This window comes from Perca flavescens, chromosome 2 (genome assembly GCF_004354835.1).
Source record: "Perca flavescens isolate YP-PL-M2 chromosome 2, PFLA_1.0, whole genome shotgun sequence".
In the NCBI taxonomy this organism is placed as follows: Eukaryota; Metazoa; Chordata; class Actinopteri; order Perciformes; family Percidae; genus Perca; species Perca flavescens.
Genome location: NC_041332.1, coordinates 14,377,994 through 14,403,705, shown reverse-complemented (window position 1 = coordinate 14,403,705; position 25,712 = coordinate 14,377,994). Strand labels below are relative to the sequence as shown.

General features: G+C 40.1%; 1 protein-coding gene across 1 annotated transcript; it reads left to right on the top strand.

Moving 5' to 3' along the window:
* Positions 1-19,048: 19,048 nt before the first annotated feature.
* Positions 19,049-23,297, top strand: LOC114567764 (Kv channel-interacting protein 2; the record flags this gene model as incomplete). The annotated part of the gene is made up of 7 exons (XM_028596873.1): positions 19,049-19,189; positions 19,341-19,410; positions 20,721-20,791; positions 21,256-21,363; positions 21,469-21,573; positions 22,816-22,878; positions 22,991-23,297. Coding segments are annotated over 7 exons (606 nt in total), but the record flags the coding sequence as incomplete, so codon positions are not given.
* Positions 23,298-25,712: the final 2,415 nt, after the last annotated feature.

Genomic DNA, 25,712 nt, shown 5'->3' with positions numbered 1-25,712 from the left:
TGCTGGATCCATATTTTCTTAGCAGATTTCTCCCATATTTCTGGTAGCTAGTTTCACTTTAACTAGTCTCGCATTGCCAGACCTTCCTCCACAGCGCTGACGAGGAGGGTCTGGCTAGTGCACACAGCATTCCGGGATGGGAGAAAAACGTGCCCTTGTTTATTGGCATTTCTTTAAAAAAGCTTTTTGAATAGGCGTGTTGTCTGTTGTCCAATCATCATTGGACGCTCCGGCGCGTCCTTTGCCCTCAGAGGGTTAATTTGTAGTTGATGGGTTGCGACATACAGAGCCTTTAATGCAGCAGCAGTGGGACCATAAACATTAATGATTACAACCTCACTCTTTTCCCCTCTTTTTTTTCTTGGTATTTGCTTTTGTATTTCTGTATCTCTCACGTGCCTAATTAAAACTGTGGGACCGACTGCTGGAGAGAATTACACTGATAAGCCTCTAATGCACATGCAAGTATCATGGCAGAGCAAAAGATTAATTTCCAGAGATCATAATGGGCTTTTGGGACTAACACTGTGGCATGGAAAGTGGACTGAGTGAGTGTGTGTATTTGATGTTGTGGAGGAGAGAGTGTGTTTCTGGTTTCTGGAGATCACTTTATGCAATGTCTTTTTAATAGGGTGGGTCTCAATCCACCAAATCCTCTAATTTTGTTGGCTATTGCAGATTGGGCAGTATATCAAACCCCTGATATAATCTGTGCTGTGTGTGATGTGTGTGTGTGTGTGTGTGTGTGTGTGTGTGTGTGTGTGTGTGTGTGTGTGTGTGTGTGTGTGTGTGTGTGTGTGCTGATGACAGTTTAGACATTCAGACAGAGCAAACCCCTTTTGTTCTTCTGTGACAAGCCATTAATGCTGCTGTGTATTTATAACGTTTCAGTTAAGCATATCAGCCTTCTCATCAAAATTTCATTTGAGGGGAGATTGCCTGCTTTGTCTCGCCTGGACTCCCCCTCCCTCCCTCTGTTATCCCCTCACCCCTTCATTTCTTTATCTGTGTCCTCACCTGTATCTGCAGAAAATAGGGGGAAATTAATCAACTCAAACTGCCTCTTTCCAGCGGGACACGTAAGCAGAAACACACCTAAGGATGTGGCACTATTTTTAGTCTTATGATCTTCTATTAGCACTGAACAGCCAGTGTTTGCATGTGCTTCTACTGTATGTGTGTGTGTGTGTGTGTGTGTGTGTGTGTGTTATTCGTCACCAGTTTCACCGCTCCACCACCGTGCATAACTTCAGGCATCAATCAGAGCTTATTATCGGTTATCTATCAGCTCTACTTCTCTGTAAAACCCAGAGGGAGATAAACTCCATCAGTACTGCGAGATTTAACCGTCCCAAGGCACATTATATATATATATTCAAATACCTCTCCAGTGTGTTCCCTCTGTCTTCTTCTGTTTTTCTTTTGCTTATTCTCCTTTTCAGATGCACCACTATCCTTCTCTTTCATTCTTTTTACTTCAACAGGCTTTTTTTTGTGTTCCTGCTTGCCTTTTCTTTTTCTTTGTCTCACTCTTTCCCCTGAGAAGCTGATATTTTCTCTCCTCCCTATCACTCTTCTGACGGGGGGACATAATAATCCCTCACTTACTCGCCTACCTGTTTATTGTTGGTTTTCATAGTTAATCTGTCCTGGGTTGTGTGGTATTTTAAAGGAATCTACATTTATTCAATAGTATTTTGTTCTTTGAAATAGCTGAGCAACAAAAAGGTTTATATTAGGTTTTGAAGCGGGATTAAAGGGACACCACAGATTTTACATGTCAAAGTCAATTTACTAATCATGGAAAATACTACTCAGCCTGTGAAAAAGCTACATAATGTCTCCTGTGGCTTTGGGGGAGATTTTTCAAGTGTGAAAAAGTGACTCATGTGACGCCACACTTAATCTTATGTTTAGCTTGGAGACGTTTGAACAGAAAGCTGTGTACTGGTTTTAAGCCACGCTAGCAGATGGCAAATCGGTCCACCACATTCCCCAAATATGTTACGGCCTCCAATTAAAGAAACAAACCAAGGCTCAAAAGGGATTGGAGGAGGCAACATATAAAAAAGGATGTCATTTATCAAAGGCTCGGTTGCACTACAAATTCATCAACATTAAACTCCATTGTCAAGAGCAAATAGCACAACCCCCGACTAACCGATCGCTATAAAAAGAACCTCCCCTGTCGAGTCAGAAAGGGTATAACGGGCTGGAAAAATATACAAAGTTTTCAGTTATATCTCAACATCTGCTGGATGGATTGGTCATACATTTTGTACACACATTGATGGTCCCCAGGTGATAAATATTAATGATTTTGGTGATCTTCTGACTTTTCTTACGACGGAACTATGAGGTCTACTTTTGTATTATGTATGAGTATAATGTCAGCATCTATATAATGGATCGCTATTACTAATGGCACTCCCATCAGCCTCAACTTTGCTGAAAAAAAAAAACATTCTGTTTCTTGTAATAAGTCCCTCAACTTTATGGAAGAGCAACACTAATTTACTTGAGTGCTTCCAGTTTTCAAGTTATTGCAGCTTGTGGGTTTTCCATTTTTCTAAAAACCTGTTTTCTTTGTAAAGAAAATATTAAACCAATCAACCAACCAACCAGTCCTAACTGATTTATTGATAATTTTCATGTCTTTCCAAGAAAATATGACATTTAAACAGTTGTACAGATTTTAAAATGTACTCAAATAAAACATTAAATATAGACTACATGAAAAAGCTACTCATTTACCCTTACTTTAAACCTTGATGATGTTTCAGAAAGGCTCAAAGTCTTACATGTTTAAATAGAAGTTAGTGATGGGAAACAAAGCTGTGGAAATCTTGAAGTTTATCCCAAAAATCAGCTTGTGGCCTCCACCCAGCTTATGTTGTGTATTTATGGATCAAATATTCAAATGATTTTTCTCGAATGACGACCTTGGTGCTTGCATTTATCTGAAATATGAGTGAGTCATTCGTTAACTCTACTCAACCAGCTCAAGGACGAGGAGCTGACAGGGTATTGATCCGCAGGTATTACTTCTTCCGACTGAGCCAAAGCTGCTCAAGTCCCGAGCCAAGGTGAGACCATCCATCAGAGTATAGATCAGCAGATACACTCCCACGTCCCTCTGCCTGCCTGCCTGCCTGCCTGACTGCCTGCCTGCCTGCCTGTCTGTCTGTCTGTCGGTTTTGTCTGGCTTTCTAAATTCAATTCAATTCAACAACTTTATTAATCCCACAAGGGACAATATGTGAAGAGCAACTACTGTACAGACATCACACACATACAGCACACAAGCCAACATATAGACCTACACCCTAGTGAGTCTGTCTGTCTGTCTGTCTGTCTAGCTGCCTGCCTGCCTGCTTTTCTGTCTGCCTGTGTGTCTGTTTGTCTGTCTGTCTGACTGCCTGCCTGTCTGTTTGTCTGTTTGTCTGTCTGTCTGTCTTGCTTCATCACTCTTTAGCTGTAATGCTCTCTCTCTCTCTCTCTCTCTCTCTCTCTCTCTCTCTCTCTCTCGCTCAGCTCGGACAGATGCAGATGCTCCAGCTGACAGCAGCCGTACCTACTCTATTTCATTTTTGGATATTTTTGGACAACCAAAGTAAAGTCATCAGCTGTCTGCTGTGGATCAGCATTAGGCTCCACTTGAACCTTAAACCCGCGGAAGCCTCAAAGTGACCGCGGACTGTGCATGGATGTGAGCGCGCGCTGATGAGCGGGAGCAGCACGTTTGGATAGAGAGACACGAGCTTTTTGCATGCGACCAGTTTGCAGCACCACTACACACACAAGCTGATGCTTGCAGAAAAGTGACATGCGAACAGGAATGAAGTCGTAGATGAGCTGCGGCTCCGACGCGCGCACAGATCCTGCAGGTCCAGCGCGGTGGTCTGGTAAGAACTGAAACAAAACATGAAATCCAGGAGTCAGGACCAGAGTTTGTCTGACTCCAGAGAGCTGGACAGATCGTACGACCCACTTACAGGTATCAGTCTTTGTCATCTCTTTTTAAATATGGGAAACTGAACAATTGCTTGATTTACAGCTACTGTTTGCCGACCTGGCTGATATTTCCAGTGACTCTGAGCTCATGAAAGTTTGCTTTGGTTTTTTTAAACAGTAAACTGCCACATAGTCTACTCTACAGTAGACGACTTAGGGTCCTTTTAAATAAATAGTATTCAGGACTTAGCTCTGTCAAAAAAGCAAAAAAATAAAAATAAAACACTGAGTGAGTATTTAAAACCCCATAATCCTGTTTCATCATCTGTCACCAGCTGCTGTAAACCAGCCACAGTTCAGTGTGTGAATGGGACAATTGAGCAGCCATTTAAATTACTTAGTGAATTATTATTTAAGATAAACAGCATTGCTTCAGCCTGCTAACTGTTATAGCCTACATATAAAAGAATATGTACAAATATTCCTAAAAAAAAAACAATCCAGAGGGCGTAGCACAAAATTCTGGTCCCTGTAGAAAGGCATTTTCTATGGGCCCCTCCCTGCATACACAGCTATTCATTTTGGGCCCTCCTCACATGAGGGCCCTGGGTACTCAGTCCCCTTCCCCCCGCCCCCAGTCCGACGCCCCTGGTTGTATCACCCACAAGTCATCATCATCATCATCATCATCATCATCATCATCATCATCATCATCATCATCATCATGCAGGTCAGATCAACAGGAAAATAAACACACAGGAAGCTTTGTGAAATATGTTTGGTGATGGGTGGTCTCTTGTAAAAGATTTGGCAGTTAGCAGATATACATTTAAATGTAAGTGTTGGGTATAAAGCCAACATGTCCACATGGCTGTTTGAATCACATCAGTCACAAATAACTTCAGTCTGTAAGTGAAGCAAAGGGACGGTCCAATAATGCCATTCATGCTATTCTGTAACATAATAGGTGTAGCATTGGTCCGAAAACAGGTGTTTTGTTACTCCTTTTTGATCTTTGGTAATAATGCTGACACGAATAGTCGATTAGTGTTGAAGACATTTATCAAGAAAAATCAAACCAAATAATAACTGGTGCCAGCTTGTACAATTTGAGAGTTTACTTCCTTTTTCATTGTAAATTGAGTAACTTTGGGTTAAAATGTGATGGACCATTTTAATTGTTTTCTGACATTTAAAAGGCTAAATGATTATTGGATTGCAAAAATGGTTCGATTAGTTATGTTATAATGACATGTTTGTTATCATGCAATGCTTTAAAAATGCTGCGCAAACGACCAAACGCACTGTGGTGAAAACTGATATTGCAGAGGTAAATGCCCTCTCTCAAATGAAAGAGAAAACCAAACGGAAAGCTTAATGTGCTTTACAAATGTGAGAACAACTTCATATTATGACCAAAGGTCACACAGATGAACATCAATAGTATCCTCTGGTGGTGTGAACGTAGGCATACAGTCGCTCAGATAAACGCATTGATAAGGCCTAAAGAGTAGAGAGTACAGAACAGAAACGATTTAAGAAAAAAGGAGACTCGTCCGTTTCTTGTCATCTAAAATTACTTGTGAGTGTGCGTGTTTATGGTCTAATTACATCAGTGAGGCTCATCCGTTCGTTAGACTTTTCAGTCTTTTAATTTCCTCATGAGTGCACTCTCTCTCTCTCACACACATACAGACACACACACACACACACACACACACACACACACACACACACACACACACACACACACACACACACACACACACACACGCTCGCGCGCGGTGCTCTTTCTTGTGACAACTTCCCAAAATAGTCTTTTCCTTTAAAAATAAATGTGTAAAAATAACTCAAGAGTGGCCGTGTTGTTCCCATTTACTTTGCAGGATCTTTCTGAACCACTGTATTTAATATAGTAGGCCCATGTAGCATAAAGATGAAAGTTTACTTACAGTAATGGCCAGTGTGATATCCATTTAGCGGAAGGTTAACCAAACAGCGAACAGGTGCATGAACACAGAGGCTTTCAGGATCACACAAACAGGCCTTTTTTTTGAATTAAAGGTGGTGCCTGAGGCACAAAACTGCAGCCTTTAGTGTTCAACTCTATTGTATCTGTCAAATAAGTACCCAACAGTTATGTTGAACATATTGACGTCCAGCTGATGTTTATGAGGAAGCAACAACAACTGCTTATGGGAAAAGTCTGTTAAAATGCATTTAAATTATTTATCAGCTATATCTAAAACTGAGCAGGAAAAATGTGTTTATGTGCAGCTGTTCTCCTGACTGATCATACATTATAGATACTGGATCCTTTTCAAGTCATCACTTTGTACACTTCACATGTCAGTCCTGACTGACTGCTGCTGCTGCTGACGTGCAGCTGAACCATGATGCCATGTGGAAAGACTTTTTTTTAAAGCAATAGCTCAACATTTTGGGAAATACACTTATTTTCTTTTACGGTGAGAATAAGATGTCATGTCTGCACAGTAAATATGAAGCTACACTGCCAGTTAGCTTAGCTTAGCATTAAAGACTGGAAACTGGAATCAGCCATTCTGGCTCTTGTTTGTTTCGTACAAAAACCAATGACTAAAAACAAATTTTTGTTAACCTTGGGTTATGTGCCGGACTTTTTTCTTGTCCAGAAGCAGTTGGTTTGGAAACGAGCAGTTAGCACTCTCGCCATAACCGCCTGTAACAATGCAACTACTTGTTTTTACACCAAGGCTTTTGTGCGGGTCGAACCAACAAGGTATAATGTGAATTTAAGAGGTGCTGGTAGGTGGATTTTATGTATTACCTTTAGACAGACTCAGGCTAGCTGTTCCCCTCTGTTTTCAGTCTTTGTGCTAAGCTAAGCTAAATGGTTGCTGGTTGTAGCTTCATATTTAGGCCTAATGTACAGTAATTAAAGTGGTATCAATCTTTTCTAATGCTTGACAAGAAAGCGAAGTACGACTGTATCTCCCAAAAAAATCCGTAGAAATACGAGCTTATATACTGTGTTAATATAAAGGAATTTTCTGTTACAATTTTTCACAGGTTTTTAGAGAATTTTCTGTTTTTGGATGAACAGAAATGTCCATTAAAGGCACAGACTATACTGTAAATCTACAGAATTTTCTGTTTTTGGATTAACAGAATTGTCCGTAAACTAAATGGAAAAGGTAATTGGTAATTTTCTGCCAGGACATACATATGCAGTCCGACAGCATCAAATCTGGGTGGGTAAAGTGAAAGAGCAGCACTTGTCCCTCCCTCATTATCACCACTGAGGTGCCCTTGAGCAAGACCCTTAACCCCAACCGCTCCAGTGGAGCTGCTCAGTGACCAGCAGATCAGACTGTGGTTGTACTGGGCAGCTTCCAGGTATGAATGTGTAACACACAGGTCGTCGTTGCAAATGAGAAAACATTTTCTCAATCGACTTACCTGGATAAATAAAGGTTAAAAAAAACAAAAAAAAAACATACACTATAAAAATTTTTTACAGTGTATTCCTTTAAGATTCATGTTCTAATTTGTGGATAAGCATTGAATCTCTTTTCTCGGTTAATGGAATTTACAAACTAATATTGTCTTCAGTGTTGTGACAGTCTCAACGTTTACATATCGTAAAATCATCTCTAGTGCACCTGCATTTATGACTCTGTGTGTGTTTGCATGAGAAAGGATTTTCATTCCTGACATTTTTGTAGAGCGCTCAAGGGATTTAGTTCCCCCTAATACATCAAAAACTGTCAACACTGATGACATAAATATTGCATTTATATAACTTAGTTACATGGTGGACTTCAACATCAAAGCCCCTCAGAGCAAAATAGATTCCATGTCAGGTGGCAACTTGATTTGGCTGGACTCAAAATCAATGTTGTGTAACAAATAATCAGTGCTGGTGGACATGTGCCTCAGTGCGAGGACACATGAGGTCAAAAATAAGTGACATGTATGTATGTGTATATATATTTATATATATATATATATATATATATATATGACAATCACTAAGGGCTCATGATGTCAGTGGAAGAGAAAGAGTGTGTGAGTTGGTATGAGACGTCTATAATCTGAACTGCGTCCTTTCTGAGGATTATAGTAAGCACAGAGGCTGTTGCCCGGGCAACATTATGTTACAAACATTCACTGAGCGCTGCATGACCCTACTGAAGCTGCCACGATCTCCCAAGTATAAGCACAAATGCTACCATGGAACGAGGTGTTCAGGTTTAGGGTCATAATAAAATGATTTGGCTTATGCATTGATGAGCATTTTCTTTTTCTTTTCTTTTTTTTGAACACTTTATTTGTACATTTCCAGTTATTACATTAAACAATCATATTCTCTATCTTACAAATAATCATAGAAAAACAATCCCAAGAAGACAAAGACATACCAAACCTAAAATCAACCTGATAGACTTGTCACAGAAAACAGACTGACAGGAGATGAAAAAAACAAAAAAAAGAATTGAGAAGAATTGAGAAAAATTGAGAAAAACAAAACAAAAAAAAATAAAAATAAAAATAACAACAAGTTCACCTAACGTTCGTTATGACAGGATCGACCAAGGGCAGGTTTAAACATTCAGAGTTCCAGTTCCAGACCAGGTAAATTGTTCACATAAGTCATCAGAGGGTCCCAGGTTTTGTGGAATCTGTTGATGGAACCGTTGAGGGTACATCTGATTTTTTCCAGCTTAACATTCTGCATAATGTCCCTGATCCAGTGGTGGTGTGATGGAGGAGTAGCGGCCTTCCATTTAAATAAAATCAAGCGTCTAGCTAATAAGGAAGAAAAGGCAATGACCCTCTGTAGATGACCAGGGGGAGCAGATCCCGTTGAATCAGAAAACCAACCAAAAATAGCAACCAAGGGAGAGGGTGAGATGTTATAAGCATAAGCATTAGAGATTACTTCAAAAAAGGATGACCAGAAAGAAACAAGTTTCGGACAAGACCAGAACATATGATAGGAGCTGGCGTATGTTTACATCTATTGCATAATGGGTCTACGTTTGGAAATATTCTTGCTAATTTGGCTTTTGAGAAGTGCAACCTGTGTAACACTTTGAACTGTATTAAAGAATGTCTGGAGCATATGGAAGAAGAATGGACTCTAGTAAGAGCCATGCCCCATTCCCCATCAGACAGTTGCGCCCCCAAGTCATTTTCCCACTGTTCTCGAATATGTGAAATAGAGAGGTTGCAGCTATCCATGATATGGGAATAAATAAATGATATTCTTCTCTTGGCCAGTATATTGACCCGCAATAGGGAATCCAAACAAGAAGGAGAGGGGAGTGTAGGGAAGTTAGCAAACTTTTTATGAGTAAAATCCCTAATTTGCAAGTATCGGAAAAAATTATTATTTGTCAGACCGAATTTTCTGGATAGTTGTTCAAAGCTAGCAAAAGAATCATTAACATACAGGTCCTCAATACTATGAATGCCCTTGTCATACCAAATTTTGAAGCCATTGTCCATTAGGGATTGTTGGAAAAGGTGATTGTGTATTATTGGTGAGTGAATAGAAATACTTTGAATACCCAGACACCTTTTGAACTGATTTACGATGCGTAGTGATTGAGTTACAATTATATTATCCTTAATATTATTAACTAGTGATGGTAGAGATGCGCAAAGTAAAGCAGGGAGGGAATGTGGGCTGCTTCTAACCCTTTCAATCTGGAGCCACGCAGGGATCCTATCATTCCAATCTTTTAACCACAGAGAGATGGCATTAAAATTCGCAGCCCAATAATACGTGCGCAAATTTGGATATGAAAGCCCACCTACATCTTTTGGTCTTTCCATGAATTCTTTTCTTATGCGAGCTGATTTATTGTTCCATATATAGGAGGAAATCATTTGATTAAATGCCTTGAAAAAAGACTGTGGTATATAAACAGGCAGTGCCTGAAACAAATATAGAAACTTGGGTACAATATTCATCTTTACAGAGTTTGTTCTCCCGATAAGAGATAGTGGTAAAATAGACCACCTTTTAATATCTTGTTTGCACTGTTCCAGCAGAGGAGTGATGTTACTTTTAAATAGACTGTTATAGGATTTGGTGACTTTTACACCCAGATATGTAAAGGACTCGGCGGACAATTTAAAAGGCAGATTGGGATATTCACTGGCATTACTACTAATGGGGAAGTATTCGCTCTTATTAAAATTTCAGGGGTAGTTGTGATGGGGTTGGTGACATATAATAACAAGTCGTCTGCATAAAGCGAGACAGTGTGAGTTAGGCCACCACGTGAGATACCTTGTATACTATCATTGCATCTAAGAGCTATGGCAAGTGGCTCTATAGCTAAAACGAAAAGTAACGGACTCACTGGATCCCCTTGTTTTGTCCCTCTGTGAAGAGGAAAATACTCAGACGAGATACCGTTGGTATAAACTGAGGCAGTTGGATCAGTGTAAATAAGCTTGATAAGGTGAGTGAAGTTAGGGCCAAAACCAAACCTGCCAAGTGTATAAAAAAGATAACCCCACTCAACCCGATCAAACGCCTTTTCGGCATCAAGCGATATTACTGCTTCTGGGGATGGAGTGCTAGAATCAGTATAGATGATATTAAACAATCGTCTCAGATTAAAATAGGATTGTCTGCCCTGGACAAACCCAGTCTGATCCTCCGAAATGACATGAGGAAGAATTGTCTCAAGCCGGAGTGCAATGGCTTTTGAGAACACTTTGCCGTCACAGTTTGTCAAGCTGACTGGTCTATAAGATGAGCAATCACAAGGGTCCTTATTCTTCTTTAATAACAGTGTAATAGACGCCTGGCGAAGCATAGGCGGAAGGATGTTATTCTCCAGTGCTTCTGCATAGATTGAGAGAAGAAGAGGGGCAAGTTTATCTCTAAATTTTTTATAAAAATCAGTTGGAAACCCGTCAGGGCCAGGGGCTTTTCCACTCTGAAGGGACATTATTGCGTTGTTGATTTCTTCCAGTGTCAAATTTTGTTCCAATCGTTCTTTAGAGTCAGGGTCAATAGTAGGAATGTTCAGATTAGAAAAAAAAGCGTCAAATTGGTTGTGATCAGGAGTTGAATCTGAAGAATATAATTTAGAATAGAACTCTTTAAAGCAGTTGTTAATAGCCTGATGGTCCTCCGTTGAGGAGCTGTCAGGTAGCACAATTTGCGAAATAATACGGGACGCCGCCTTTTGGCGGAGTTGACTAGCTAATAGTTTGGAAGGTTTATCTCCCTCTTCATAGAATCTACTACGGGACTTAAAGATGAGGCTCTCTGCTTGGGAGGTAGTTAAGAGATCAATTTCAGTTTGTAAGCCTACTCTCTTCCTAATCAAATCAGGGGTCGGAGAACCAGATATGAGCCCGTCCAGAGCCTTGATTTCTGAAGATAGCTCCTCAATATTCTTATACTTCATCTTCCTAATATAAGCAGAGCGAGAAATAATCTGTCCCCTGAGATACGCTTTAAGTGTCTCCCAGAGGGTTGAGGCTGAGACGCCATCAGTCCTATTTACCTGCAGAAAGAAATCTATTTGTTCTGTAATGAACTTCACAAAGTCTGAATCAGCCACTAGGAGTGTGTCAAGCTGCCATGTCCGTTTTGTCCTCTGAGTCGGAAGAGTTACCTTAAAATTAACTGGGGCGTGATCAGAAATAATGATTGGATCATATTTGCAATCTGTAATAGAATAGCATTAAGCAAATAGGGGTCAACCAAGAAAAAATCTATCCTGGAAAATGACTTGTGTATATTAGAGTAATACGAATACTCCCTCTTAGTGGGATGTTTAAATCTCCATGGGTCTATAAGTTTAGGTATATCTATAAATGACTGGATTGTTTGCACAGATTTAGACAGTCTTGGTACAGACTGAGAAGAGCGATCCCAGACAGAGTCCATCACCAGGTTGTAATCCCCAGCCATAATCAAATGATAACTATCCAGATTAGGGATGGAGTTTAGCATCTTTTTAAAAAAACTATCATCATCAAAGTTTGGTCCATAAATATTGACCAATACTAAGCGAAGTTGAAACAGCTCTCCCACAACCATCACATATCTGCCATTTGGATCTAGTATAGTGTCTGATACAATGAAAGGAATCTTTTTATTAATAAGTATAGCTACTCCTCTACCTTTACAGTTAAATTGTGAATGAAACATTTGCCCCACCCATTCTTAGTGAATTTTAAGCTGGTCTCGATTTTGAAGGTGGGTTTCCTGTAGGAAAGCAATACCAACCCCAAGATATTGTAAGTGAGAGAGAACCCTTTTTCTCTTGATTGCCTGATTCAGACCCTTCACATTCCAGCTTATAATTTTCATGTCATCTTTACCTGGGACAAGATGTGAATTACTCTGTGTCATTAGAACCACTCAATTCAAAAATACCTGCAATAGGTGCACAAACTGTATATAGAACAAATGCCACATCAAAACTACTACATATAACACATAAACAAGCCTTAAGAAGGCTATCCCCCCCCAGAAAACTTCAAACTACTGCAAAACTGCATTTGCATGCTACCCGCAACGATGGATACTTTTTTAACCATTGATGAACCTCTCCAACAGTATATTAAGTGACCTGTGACATCCATAAGATATCCATAGATCGCAGAAGGTCACTGTAGGGAGACCGGTGGTGATCATAGAGAAAACCCCCCCCAAAGAAAAAATAAAAAAAAATAAAAAAAAAGCATTTAGGAGGGCGTACATATATAGTGTTACGTATGATGTATATACACACCTTCATACACAAAACGTCCACTGCCACTATGAACAATGCTAACAAAATAATACTATAAACATAGAAAATACTGTCAGAAAACATGACAGAATAGCCATATCAAATGAAACCACCGTCTCTTTTAAATGATTACTGAAGTCATTGGCCCGATCATCGAAATTACCTCAATCACCATTCTCCGCAGCGTGTGAGGCAGGGCGTCCGTTATCATCGATTACATTGTTATTGATGTAGGCCAGCGCCCCCGCAGGGTCGGTGAACTTCATACGTTTCCCGTTGTGTGTGAACTGTAGAGTGGCTGGGTAGTAGAGGCCGAACTGGATCTTTGCGGCGTGGAGCTTCTTTTTGGACTCGGAGAAGGCTGTGCGTCGTTTGTTGACATCCGGGCTGTAGTCAGGGAAGATGTGAAATCTTGATCCGTTGAAGGAGAGCGGGCCCTTCTGTCTGGCGAGGCGTAGGATCAACTCTTTAGTTTGAAAATGATGGAGCTTGACAATGAATGGCCGCGGTTTATTGATGCCATCAGCTGGTTTTGGAGCCAAACTCCTGTGGGCTCTATCCACCGATGGCGCCTTCTCAAAACTGTCTTCCCCAAGCACATCGATGAGTAGTTTGGTGATAGATTCTGTTGGTCGTGGGCCCTCTGCATTTTCTGATATCCCCACAATGCGTATATTCTGCCGTCTAGTGTAGTTTTCCAAGTACGCCACCTTCTCCCTCAAAGCATCGTTCTCTTTAGCCAGCGAAGTATGGGAAGCTTCCACGCTGCTCAGTCTCTTGTCGAACTCATTCAGCCCGTCCTCCACATCATTAATTCGTTGGCCATACACACTCAGGATCGAATGTAGAGAGGCAATAGACGCCCGGTTCTCCTCCCGAAACGAGTCGACAGAGGCTTGCACAGCAGTAACTGCATTTGCCAGCGCGTCCATGTTGTTAGCATTAGCACCTGTGTCTGCGCTAACGCTAGCCGAGGAGTTCGAATCGCCTCGTGTTGTGGTCTTCCCACTTTGTTGTTTGGCCTGTTTGGGAGGTATTCATCCACTCATAAGGTAGTAAAGTCACTTAGTGTGCGTTTCCGTCGGAGTTGTTGAATGGTTACGAGGTCCAAAATGTATAAATTTGATACTGGGGATACTCACTACTCATGCTCAAGCGCGCCCCCCATGAGCATTTTTTTTAACCAATTATTTCATAGTTAATAAATCATTTACTATTACATTTATGTTTCCTTCTTCAATTATTAATGCCAGCAGATGCTTGCCTTTTCTTTCTAGCTAAGGAAGGAGAATTAACTTTTGGGAAGAAAGTTTGGTCTTTTATAGGTCCATAGAGGACACTGAGGTGTAGTATTAGTAGTATTTTCATCTTAGAGTGTTTTGCGCCAGTGGATAAAAGGTGCAGATAAAAGAGTCTTTCAATGTGTTGATAACAGCAGGAAAGAGTGTATTGATCTGCCTCAGAGGGCTGCATTTGTTTAAATTGATTCCCACAATCAAAGTCACCCAGAGGATCTCCAGAACTGAGAAAAGGCTGCTGGATGATCTCAGCACCTGCTGAAATAACTGAGTCAGTGTTACTCAGCAGTCCAACCCCGGAGTTCTCTATCGTATCGAGACTATCTCTCTACTGTTACATATTCCATATGTACGGGGCTGATCTCCCTGAGGTCAGGTACAGTACTTCTTTAAGACACACCGGATTGCCTGGCCACGCCCTATGCTATTTCCTATAAAGCACCTCTGCTGGCGTGGAATCACTGATAGTTTGATCGGAACCGTCTCCGAGCGGCCTACAGCTGGAGAGACAGTGTCTTCACTCAGAGAACCAAGGTTACAACGTAACCGAGCGATATTCAATGATCAGTTTGTGCCGTGGGACGGTGTAAAGGTTACGTACTGCAGCAAGATGCCACACAGACTTCAATCAAACCACAACGTTGCTTTTGCTCATACACACATTGTGAACAGTATGAACAAATATTTCATATTGGGGAACAGTGAGTGGCATTACATTCTGTCCAGCTGATGTTTATGATCTTATATAACAGCTGGAATAATTCTTCAGCTGAGCTAGACATCAATAAGCTGTGTTCTCTTTGAGAACATCCATCCGCTCGGTTTTTGTTGGATTACTGTGCAAATAAGTCACATCAAACAGCTGCCCTTAGAAAGCATTTCAATAAATAAAAATATAAAAATATATATATATATATAATATCTGCCCTGCACTCTGTCACGTCTAAAAAATACCATCTAGAAAGACAGGAAACAGCAGGGAACTTTTGTTGTCTCTGTCTTCCTGCAAAATAGTTCTCCAGTATTTTTCTGCATGAAAAAGCAGAGATGTTTGTATCATCCTCATGGCTCTGTGTGTGTGTGTGTGTGTGTGTGTGTGTGTGTGTGTGTGTGTGTGTGTGTGTGTGTGTGTGTGTGTGTGTGTGTGTGTGTGTGTGCGCGTTTGAGAGAGGATCTGTGAAGCTTTGTTTGTTTTTCCATAGTTGGGCAGCTGCTGTATTTGATAGTTTGATTGACATATCTTACATAAAGGCAGGGCAACAACTGGTTTGTTCCTGCAAAATGAAATCATATTAATAATTTATGCTTATTTACAGAAGCTGTACGCACACCGGCGTTAGATTAGAATTTATTTTCCCCCTGTGATATAACACGAAGGAGTAAGTGGGAAGTTCTTTAGTGAATGTTTCTGATATGCCCTTGAGCAAAACATTTAATCCCTGTGTTGCTGCAGTGCAGCTGTTCAACAGGATTCTTTTGTTGTTCCAGATATTTCTGATATATTATGCACAACATGGTGTCATCTTTATTAATTTACTTATAGTGGAAGTTATCATTCGTGACGACGCAGTTGTAAGATGCGACTGTTTTAAACACTGCTGTTTCTGAGATCATTCAAGATTTTAGAGACGTGCGCACCTATCTCACCTTTTACCTGTGAGATGTTTCTGTGCCAGTGTCTTATTTAACTTAAATGAAAGTCTTACAGGTTTTATACATTCTTCCACCACTGTTCATTCACCTGTATCTGTATTTCCATCACAGTTAGGTTTCATTGATATATGAGCTTCACTGTTAGAAAATCAAGTCCACAGGTTTTCTCTCTGGATAGCAGTTGGAGTGGAGCTGTATCATCAATTCTACTTTTATATCATATATAAATAGCTTTTTGTAATGTATTTTTTTAAAGGTCCCATGGCATGACAATTTCACTTTATGAGGCTCTAGTGGCTGTAATTCTGCACCAAGGCTGAATGTTGGGAAAGAGACTTCAGATACAGTATTAGGGGACCACTAAGGTCTATATAAAAGAGACTTCAGAAACAGTATTAGGGGACCACTAAGGTCTATATAAAAAGATACTAAGGTCATATAAAAGATACTTCAGATACAGTATTAGGGGACCACTAAGGTCTATATAAAAGAGACTTCAGAAACAGTATTAGGGGACCACTAAGGTCTATATAAAAGATACTTCAGATCCAAAGAGACTTCAGATACATGTCATGGGACCTTTAAGATTATTTTTGAAAGGATGACCACTAAGGTCTATATAAAAGAGAGGATACAGAAGACATGCAGGAAAAATTAGGGGACCACAGGTCTATATAAAAGCATCAAAAACCCTGGGACCTTTAAGATTATTTTTTTGAAAGGTGAGAGAGAGGGTAGAAGACATGCATAAACCTCTAAATATATGTGCACCTAAACCTCTAAACCCACTGAGCCAACCCGGCCACAATAAATAGCTTTTTTATATTTATATCTCTGACTTTGAGGCCTTCAACAGTTGCGTGTAATGTGAATGTAGTTCAACACTGCCCTCTAGTAGCAGGAAATAACACATGACGGTCTGGAGATGCAAAAGTTGTGTCAGCATAGTTTTTAGCAAGTCTACAGTGTCTCTTTGTCCTTGGGTCGATATAAAGTCTCTGTGACTGACTTTGGATGAAAGAGACTACAAAACAAGATGCCTATTGCAACAGAAACACAAAAAGTGAGACCTTTAAACAGAACACAAAAAGAATTTAGAAGCAGGCAAAGCTTCAGAATAGAAGGATGAAGATGGATGAAGATGATGGAAGTTTGACTGTACAGGAGGAGGGAGGAGTTGAGCCGGGATGGGATAAGGAACACATGCACACATGCACACAAATTGCTTTGTTCAATAATCAGCTTAATGAAGATGATTGTAATCCATTAGATCAGGATTATTGATTGATTCACATGCAGCTTTGGAGCAAGTTATCAGCTGGCAACATTCAGAGAGAACGACTAATTACAAAAAATGAGGAAGGACAACAGACAAAGTTAAGAAGACAGCAAAACAGGGCTGGAGCTCAAAGTTATCGAGAGTGTGAACATATTAATTAGTTAATCACTAATAATTGAGTCCTGATGTGTTCCCGTTGAATATGACACATTCATTTAAGTGGAATTGAATCACCCATATTCAGTTTTATGGTTGTTGAAATAACAGTTTGAAAAGCTGTGTCTACTTATGTGTTGTTGGACACAGACAGAGAGCGGAGGTTGCAGGTGTGGTGCTGAGACTCCTGTTGTGGTGTTGTGCTGTGGTGTCTGTAAAGACAATTGGACCATGATGGTGGGTGTCCAGTCACTATATTGTTACAGCAAGGAGTATTGTGTGTGTGTGTGTGTGTGTGTGTGTGTGTGTGTGTGTGTGTGTGTGTGTGTGTGTGTGTGTGTGTGTGTGTGTGTGTGTGTGTGTGTGTGTGTGTGTGTGTGTGTGTGTCACTGCTACCCATCTTTCTCATTTCATCTCAACACTTTATGAACTGTTGGTGGGTCGGTCATTAGAAACTCATGCTGTGCAGCCAAACTTGGTTTAAATTTACAGAACTTTATTTTAAATTCTATTAGAAAGTTCCCAAAGATGTCAACAATGTCTGCCAAAATTTTGAGGAAATCTGCATAAATTTGATTGAATGATGCAGCCATAGAAACATGGAGACATGGGTTTGAATGTTTAGCTCTGTGAAAGTTCAGTATAATAGAGAAAGTAATGAAAAATGGTGTGTTATGGGGGTCAACTTTTTAATTTGTCACATTCCCATCTAGCCTGGTTGACACCCGACCCTTCTCAGCTGTAACTGAGAGTTGGTCAGGGAAAGGTTCATTGACAGCTCATTTCCAAAGGGGCGTCACCAACGGACGCCGCTCAAATGCCTCTGGGCTCATTGGATAGTCCTTCAACCAATCAGACCAATGATCTGGGTGTCGCTGCGCTTCGGTAGCCGTCATGTTGAATGTAAACAAAAAGCTGCTCGCCGTTGCTGCGCTATTGTCGTCGCGTAAAGCCCGCCTCAGCGGTTGTGATTGGTGCCTCGATTTTGGGGACACTGGAAATGGGTTTGAATGGGCTCTGCGCCAGACTGACATGCAGAGCAAATCTCAAATTTGCCGGAAGTTCGTCAGGGTTTACCCAGGCTAATTTCCATCAGCCTCAGCTGTATTTTGTGTTTAGTGCTAATTAGCACATGTTAGCATGCTAACATGCCAAACCAAGATGTTGAACATGGTAAACATTATACCTAAACATTGGAATGTTAGCATTGTCATTGTGAACACGTTAGCTTGCTTGCATTAGCATTAAGCGAAAACATTACCACATTATTTACATCAGAGAAGCTGGTGGTGTCAAATTCATTTTAAATAATTTTATTTTGGCTCAAACTCAATGTATTTATTAGTGGCCAGGTCCAACGTGTAAAAATATCTTGTATTTCAAGAAACCTTCTGGTTAAATAAAGGATCTTCTTTCTATAATTTATCTATTTTTATCTATATCTTTAAACAAAGAGTAATATTGGCCATTTAGATCTTCTGTATCTCTGATCTCAGACTTCAGTCATGTGTCATTTCACTCAGCCATTACATGCTGGATGCTCTCCAAACAGCTTTGATCTGATGGGTCACACTGGTTCAAAGCCAGATCAGCAAACTCATTTGTGCGCACTAAGTTGCATGGAAAATTGATTCAAAGTACATGAGTGTGGTTTGGCCAGTGGTTTGCCTCTAATCTCTGCTGTGATTGGTTGTTTCCAGGTAATCCACCATCCAAACCCAATAAAAAGACCTTAAAGCAGCGGTTCCTCAAACTTCTCCCCTGCTGTCGCTCTAGCTCCAGCTCTTCAATTTCTCAAAGCAAGTATCAGAACACACAGTCCATCATCAATCAGATTCCCCTTCATATGAATTTAGTCAGCGAGATCATTTTTTTCACTCTTACATTTTTCTTACTTTACTTTATTTTCACCGCCTTTTTTCTCTGAGCAAGGTGTTTTTAGGGAGTAACTCTCTCCATCCCTACATGCAGGTAATATAACTGATGATGATGAGCTGTCAACGGTACGTTACCGACCGCAGAGGCTCGACCATCTCGTACATCAGACCAACTTCAGCAAGAAAGAGCTGCAGGTCCTCTACCGGGGATTCAAAAATGTCAGTCAAAGATTCCTGTCAATGTTTGATTTGTGCACTCTTTTTTTGTGCACTTTCTTTTTTTTTTACTCCTTTTTGAATTATATATATGCACGAGAAAGCCTGTGTGTGTTTTTCTTTGACATCATTTTGTGTTTTTTCCTTTCCACAGGAGTGTCCCAGTGGTGCTGTTGATGAACAGACTTTTAAAAGCATCTATTCCAAGTTCTTCCCTCAAGGAGGTCAGTCGGATCCTCCTCATCAATCACATTTTGAATCCTTATTTTACATTTATTTTGCCAACTTTTTACCAGCATTTTTCTGGTATTAAAATATCAACAGTCCAAATAGGAACCAGTAAGAGATTGATAAGGAATAATTGTAAATCTTCCATCTTCATTATCCCTGTTTCAGGTCATGCTCTCTGCTTTAAGCTGTGCTCATCATCTGCATTCGTCTTTGCTAAGACTGACAATCTGTGGTCCAAGGGTCAATTATATCTTGAGCTTGTAAAATCATGTTTACAAATAATTTCAAAGCCTGTGTATAGTTTATAACTCTTTGTCGACCTGTGGGGGAAAAAAATCACAAATTCAGGTTTGTGAATGTGTAGAAAAGATTTGTAGTTATAGGAAAACATTGACTACTTAGAACCGTGTGAAACTCTCCCCATTTAACTTTGACCCTGCTTTAACAACCAAAAGCAGGACCAAAATGTACACTTTTTTATTAAATATGTGTGTAAGTTCATTGTCGTTTGTGGGCTTTGGGTGCTGAGTCGAACTCACAGCTTTCTACTTTAAATCTGTAGTCACATGTTTCCCAAAGCAGCTATTTTACACAGCCTATGTGTTTCACAGTTGATTCAATTTCTGCACACATTTTATTTAGACATTATCAAATGTTTCTATAACTACAAACCTGTTCCACAAACATTCAAAACATTAATTTGTCACGTAAAGTCTTTTCACGTTCACAAATGGTGATATAAAACCACAGGCTTTAAAGGTCCCATGGCATGAAAATGTCACTTTATGAGGTTTTTTAACATTAATATGAGTTCCCCCAGCCTGTCTATGGTCCCTCAGTGGCTAGAAATGGCGATAGGTGTAAACTGAGCCCTGGATATCCTGCTCTGCCTTTGAGAAAATGAAAGCTCAGATAGGCCGATCTGGAATCTTCCCTTTATTATGTCATAAGGGGAAAGGTTACCTCCCCTTTCTCTGCTTTGCCCGCCCAGAGAATTTGGCCCACCCATGAGAAAGAGAGAGACATCATGGCTTTCAAACAAGCGAAGCATGGCAGTTGGTCAAGGTCACACCCCCACCATCCACCTGGCATGGCACATCCTAAGGAAAGCTCATTGTGGGACTGGCTCTAGTGGCTGTAATTCTGCACCAAGGATGAATTTCGGGAAAGAGACTTCATATACAGTAGTAGGGGACCACTAAGGCCTATATAAAAGCATCCAAAAAGCAACATGTCATAGGACCTTTAAGATTATCATTTCACAATCTCGAAACCTTGCTGACTTATTTCCTCTTTCCTCCAGATTCAAGTATGTATGCACATTTCCTGTTTGAAGCTTTTGACATCCACAACAATGGATCGGTCAGCTTTGAGGTGACTTTTCCATCCCATCACTCTCTGCTGTCCAGCCAAATGTTTGTTTCCTCCTTAATTTTCTTCACTTCTGTGTTTTCTTCCTTTCTGCTCCATAGTGGCACCTCTGTACTTTTAAAAGACAGACAGCACAAAGACTCTTCAAAGAATGCTCCTACTTTTATTCTGTTGTTTTATCGTAAAGCTATTACTTGTTCTTTTTTGCTACTCTAGACTACCATCTGTCTTTCTAGGTATAATAACTCTTTCTAAAATATTTCAATTATTCAAATACAAAAAAAAAACATAAGATACATTTTTCATATAGATTGTCTTGGCCAGAACACACACACAAGGTTGAATTATAAAAATGTCAATATTCCTCTTCCCTCTTTTAGTACCTTATTCCTCTTGCTTTCATCTTTACCTTTTGACTCACTCATTCTGATGCCACTGTCACATTCCTGATCTTCTTTTTGCCCTAGGACTTTGTCGTAAGTCTTTCCATCATCTTAAAAGGTTCCATTACTGATAAACTCAACTGGGCCTTTAATCTGTACGATCTTAACAAAGATGGCTGCATCACCAGAGAGGTATTTGAATCGTTCTCTCTTTCTCTCTGTCTTGTGTTTATGTCGGCAGCTTTTGGTGGCTCTTGATTCGTTCTGATTTCGTTTCCCTCCCTTCTGTCTGTCCAGGAGATGACAAACATCATGGACTCCATTTATGACATGATGGGAAAGTATACTGATCCCTGCATGAGGGATAATGCTCCCAAAGAGCACGTTGACAACTTCTTCCAGGTAAAACACACAAACCAATAAACCAAAACGCTCCACATCTCCCAACACTAAACTCAACATGAGACAAAGAATCTGTTCAAAACAAATGCCCTGCTTGTTTGATTTGATTTCCTTTTGCAATGTTCCACTTGGAATTCACTTTAAAACGTATTTTAACTTTAAATTGTGCTTTTACACAGTTTGTATGTACTGCAAATAAAGGTTATTACTGTTTTATATCTCACCAGAATTACTCAGCTAAAGCATCAATTATAATGTACTGGTACAACATGTTTTGTGCACTATTCATATTCAGTCATTTAACTAGAGGACAGGACATATACTGTAGATAGAAAATGAACACCTAAAACACTCTGGTTTATTTGTTTTTCTCTGTATGTTTTTTGGGGATTCTTAAAGGTACCCTGTAGGGTTTTAGGCCACAGGTGGCGCTATGGAGAAACATTTTAATGAGCAGGTCCCTGATTTATTTGTATGTCTTGCAAATGCATAAGGATGCATATGCATGCACACGAGTGTGTGGCAATGCTTTCCCGCCGCTAGTTTCAGGCCGCTCCACTGATCTACTAACCTGACTCCGCCAGATGGATTGCTTCGCATTTGCTCGGCATATCCATCTGGGAACTTTCCGTTGGCGAACTTTTGGGAAGGGGCGGAATACTGGTTATTTGATTGGATGAACCATCTGTCTATCACCTATGTTGGTGAAAGACGGGCCAAATCAACCAATCAGATCCACGAAGCGTATGAAAATACAACCACAAGCCCGCCCCTGCTGCTGCAGGCAAAGCATAGCTCGTTAGCTCAGCATGCAAGCAACATGTCGGTAAAGGATATTTGCCATTTGTGTAACGAGAATTTAGGAATAAAAGGCACCATTTCAAGTTCCCGGACCATATTCCAAAAGAAGGATCCAAGAGAAAAAAAGCATTAGCGAGCGGCTAACAGAATTAGGGCTACCGCTGGCTGAAAATACTGGTTAGCTGATTGGATAAACCATCGGTCTATCACCACCTAACCCACCTCAAAACCAACGCTGATTGGCCCGGTGGTTTGGCTAACGGCTCCAAATTTTCTCTGCCTCAAGATGCCAGACTGATCTGCGAGTGGAAAACTGGAGCTTGCGAGATCAGGACGGTCTCACGAGGCTACTGATCTACAGACGTTGGTGTTAACGCGGCAAGCAAACTCCACAGGGTACCTTTAAGTTAACCTCTCTGCCGTGTGTGTTGTATTTTCCAGAAAATGGACAAGAACAATGACGGAGTGGTCACCATCGAGGAGTTCTTGGATACATGCCAAAAGGTTTTCCGCATCAATTTTTTACAACAATACCAAATGCACATTTAATGACTTACAAAACCTCCATTTCCATCTGCAACTTCTTTAGGAATTTAACCTTGTTTTCTCCATCCAGGATGAAAGCATCATGCAGTCCATGCACATGTTTGACAATGTGATCTAAAGTGGACATAGACATAACATTTCCCCTGCTGCCTGGAGTTCTTCTACAGTCATTCTGCGCCAGCCAGAGTGGAACGGGGCTTCTGGGCCCTAAACAGAGTGGGGCAGGGTGCAAAGGGCATTGTCCTGAGGATAGCTAACCCCAAACCACCTTTTCTTGTGAAATGTTTTATTTTATTAAACGTGTACAGGAAGGCATCAACAGGTGGACTTTGCTGTTTTAAGATTTTGTAGACTGATTTGAACAAGCATATTTAATGCTGTAAAAACAAAGCTTAAAGTGCCCATATTATGCTCATTTCAGGTCCATAATTGTATTTTGAGGTTGTACCAGAATAGGTTTACATGGTTTAATTTTCAAAAAAACACCATATTTTTGTTGTACTGCATATTGCTGCAGATCCTCTTTTCACCCTGCGTTCAGGTCTCTGTTTTAGCTACAGAGTGAGGCATCGCACTTCTATCCCATCATTGTTGGGAGGCGCACATGCGCTGTAGCTATAGGATCACATCAGCTAGCTGTTTGTTTCAACAACTTAAGTTAGTACAAGGCAGGATTAGCCGGGAGACTTCTTCTAAACGAGAGTGCACTTCCAACTTTGCGTGGAATACCTGCAGAACAGGGACATGGAAGTAGTTCTTTTGTAGATTATGGTGAACTAGTGTGTGTTGTAGCAGTGTTTTGCCATTGAGAACGACCTAGCATGCTAGCGCTAGCATGCTACGGTTAGCCACCTCGTCTTGGCTACTGACGTAGAAAGACCTGCAGATTTTGAGCAGCTCACCCGGAAACTGAAGGACAGTCAGAAACCCGTATCTCACTCAAAACAGCATGGATGTTTTATTTTCCAAGTTTGTATGCGTGTGGAAGCACCAGAGACACAAAATAACACCCCAAATCTCAGAAAAAGTGTTTTTTTCATATTATGGGCACTTTAATAACAATAAGCATTGATGAACAGATGGTTCAAAAACAGCAGATACAGTAGGTGACAGACCTCTTCACTCATACAAATGACTATCAACTTATCATATTTTCTCTATTGCATGAATGAATGTGCAGACACATGGAACAAATTGAACAATGTTTAATTTGTTGTAAAGTATCACACACTGTCTATACTCACAGTTAGACTACAATGAAGGGACGGCTCTAATGAAGAGATGAAGTTTGAAATCAAGCAATAATCTTAAAGTAACTGTCACCACTCACATTTATTGTAATATATTGTGTCTGCATGTCGGTTTTGACTGGCCATTCAAATGTTGGATCAAAGTGTTGATATTTTTTCTATATGGATGTGGTAACAATGATGATGAAGCTGAATAAAACTACACAGTTGCTATGCAAAAGCAGATTATTATTGGATGATCCAGTAACGTCACGGTTGTCCTTGGCTTCTTCTTGTTACAGGTTCTCTATCCACAAGTTCAGAGGTCATCTTTGACATTTTTGTTTTTTCTTTTGCAAAATCTAATGAACCAAAACAGAGAGCAAGTTAAAGAGACATAAGAAAGTTTTTTCTTATTCAAATCTTACATTTTAATCTCAAACAAACATGCAGCAGAGCCACAGAGGCAGTGTGTGGGGGGTGCAGAAAGAGAGGAGCTGGGGAGCATGAAGATGCTTTGAACTGAGACCTGCAGCTACTTTGAGAAAGACCAACATTGACTTTTAGAAAGAGCACAATCACTAGAAAAACCACTAAAAGAAAATATATTCTGACCAACTCAGAAATATGGTTAGAGAGTGAGAGAAATAAAAGATGCAGCAAAAGGCAGATCAAAAATTGTAAAAATAGAAAGATGGAAATTGATTGAGCCTCAACACAATCCAGCAGTATCTAATATCTGCCCACTGTGGCAAGAACAATGGCACAAAAACATTATTATATAAACAAACATTATTATCTTTGTAGAAGGGACAAACACCAATCTGGTAAAAAATAGGAAATGGAAGATCTGAAGGAAGCAACAAAACAGGCCGATTTTCTGTAGGGGTAGGACTAGATACGGTAAGCACAAGGGTCCTTTCTACTCATTTTTAGACAAAAAATATAAATGTATGTTTTACATATCGGCCAATATTTTATTTTTTTATATACATGTATTTTTTTTAAATGTTAAAAATAAAAAGGTTTAAAAAAAACGGCACTTGGTGAAATAAACTCCCTTATAGAATCAGATTTTTTTTTGTTTAAAGACCAATTCTCCTCTAATTAACCAGAGGAAAAAACCGTATGTTACCATTTTGTGTTTCAAGGATTAGAACACTTACTTCATTTGACTAAAATAAGCAAAAAATATGTATTTCTATGGTTTAAAGTTCTGTTTGATTCATCAGATCATAAAAAGGAGCCTTTTCCAGCTGCTTCAGACAGACCAATACGGAACTTGACCGCATCCCATCAATGGGAGGTATGAGCCAGTAAAGGGTTCATTTTATATGTACTGTATGTGCTGCACTTAAACTGTCTGTGTGTCAATCACTGGTCATGTAAACTCATTCATTCTCCCTTGTGGGGGGAGGGGCTTAGGAGACTGTTTGGGCTTTACCAGAAAGGGGGGTGGGACTGAGAAGTTGTTGATGTTCAAATTCTTTGGCTAAGTCCTGGATCTTCACAATCCTACCTACAGGACCTTTAAATAATAATAAAAAAAATGAAGAAAAAAAT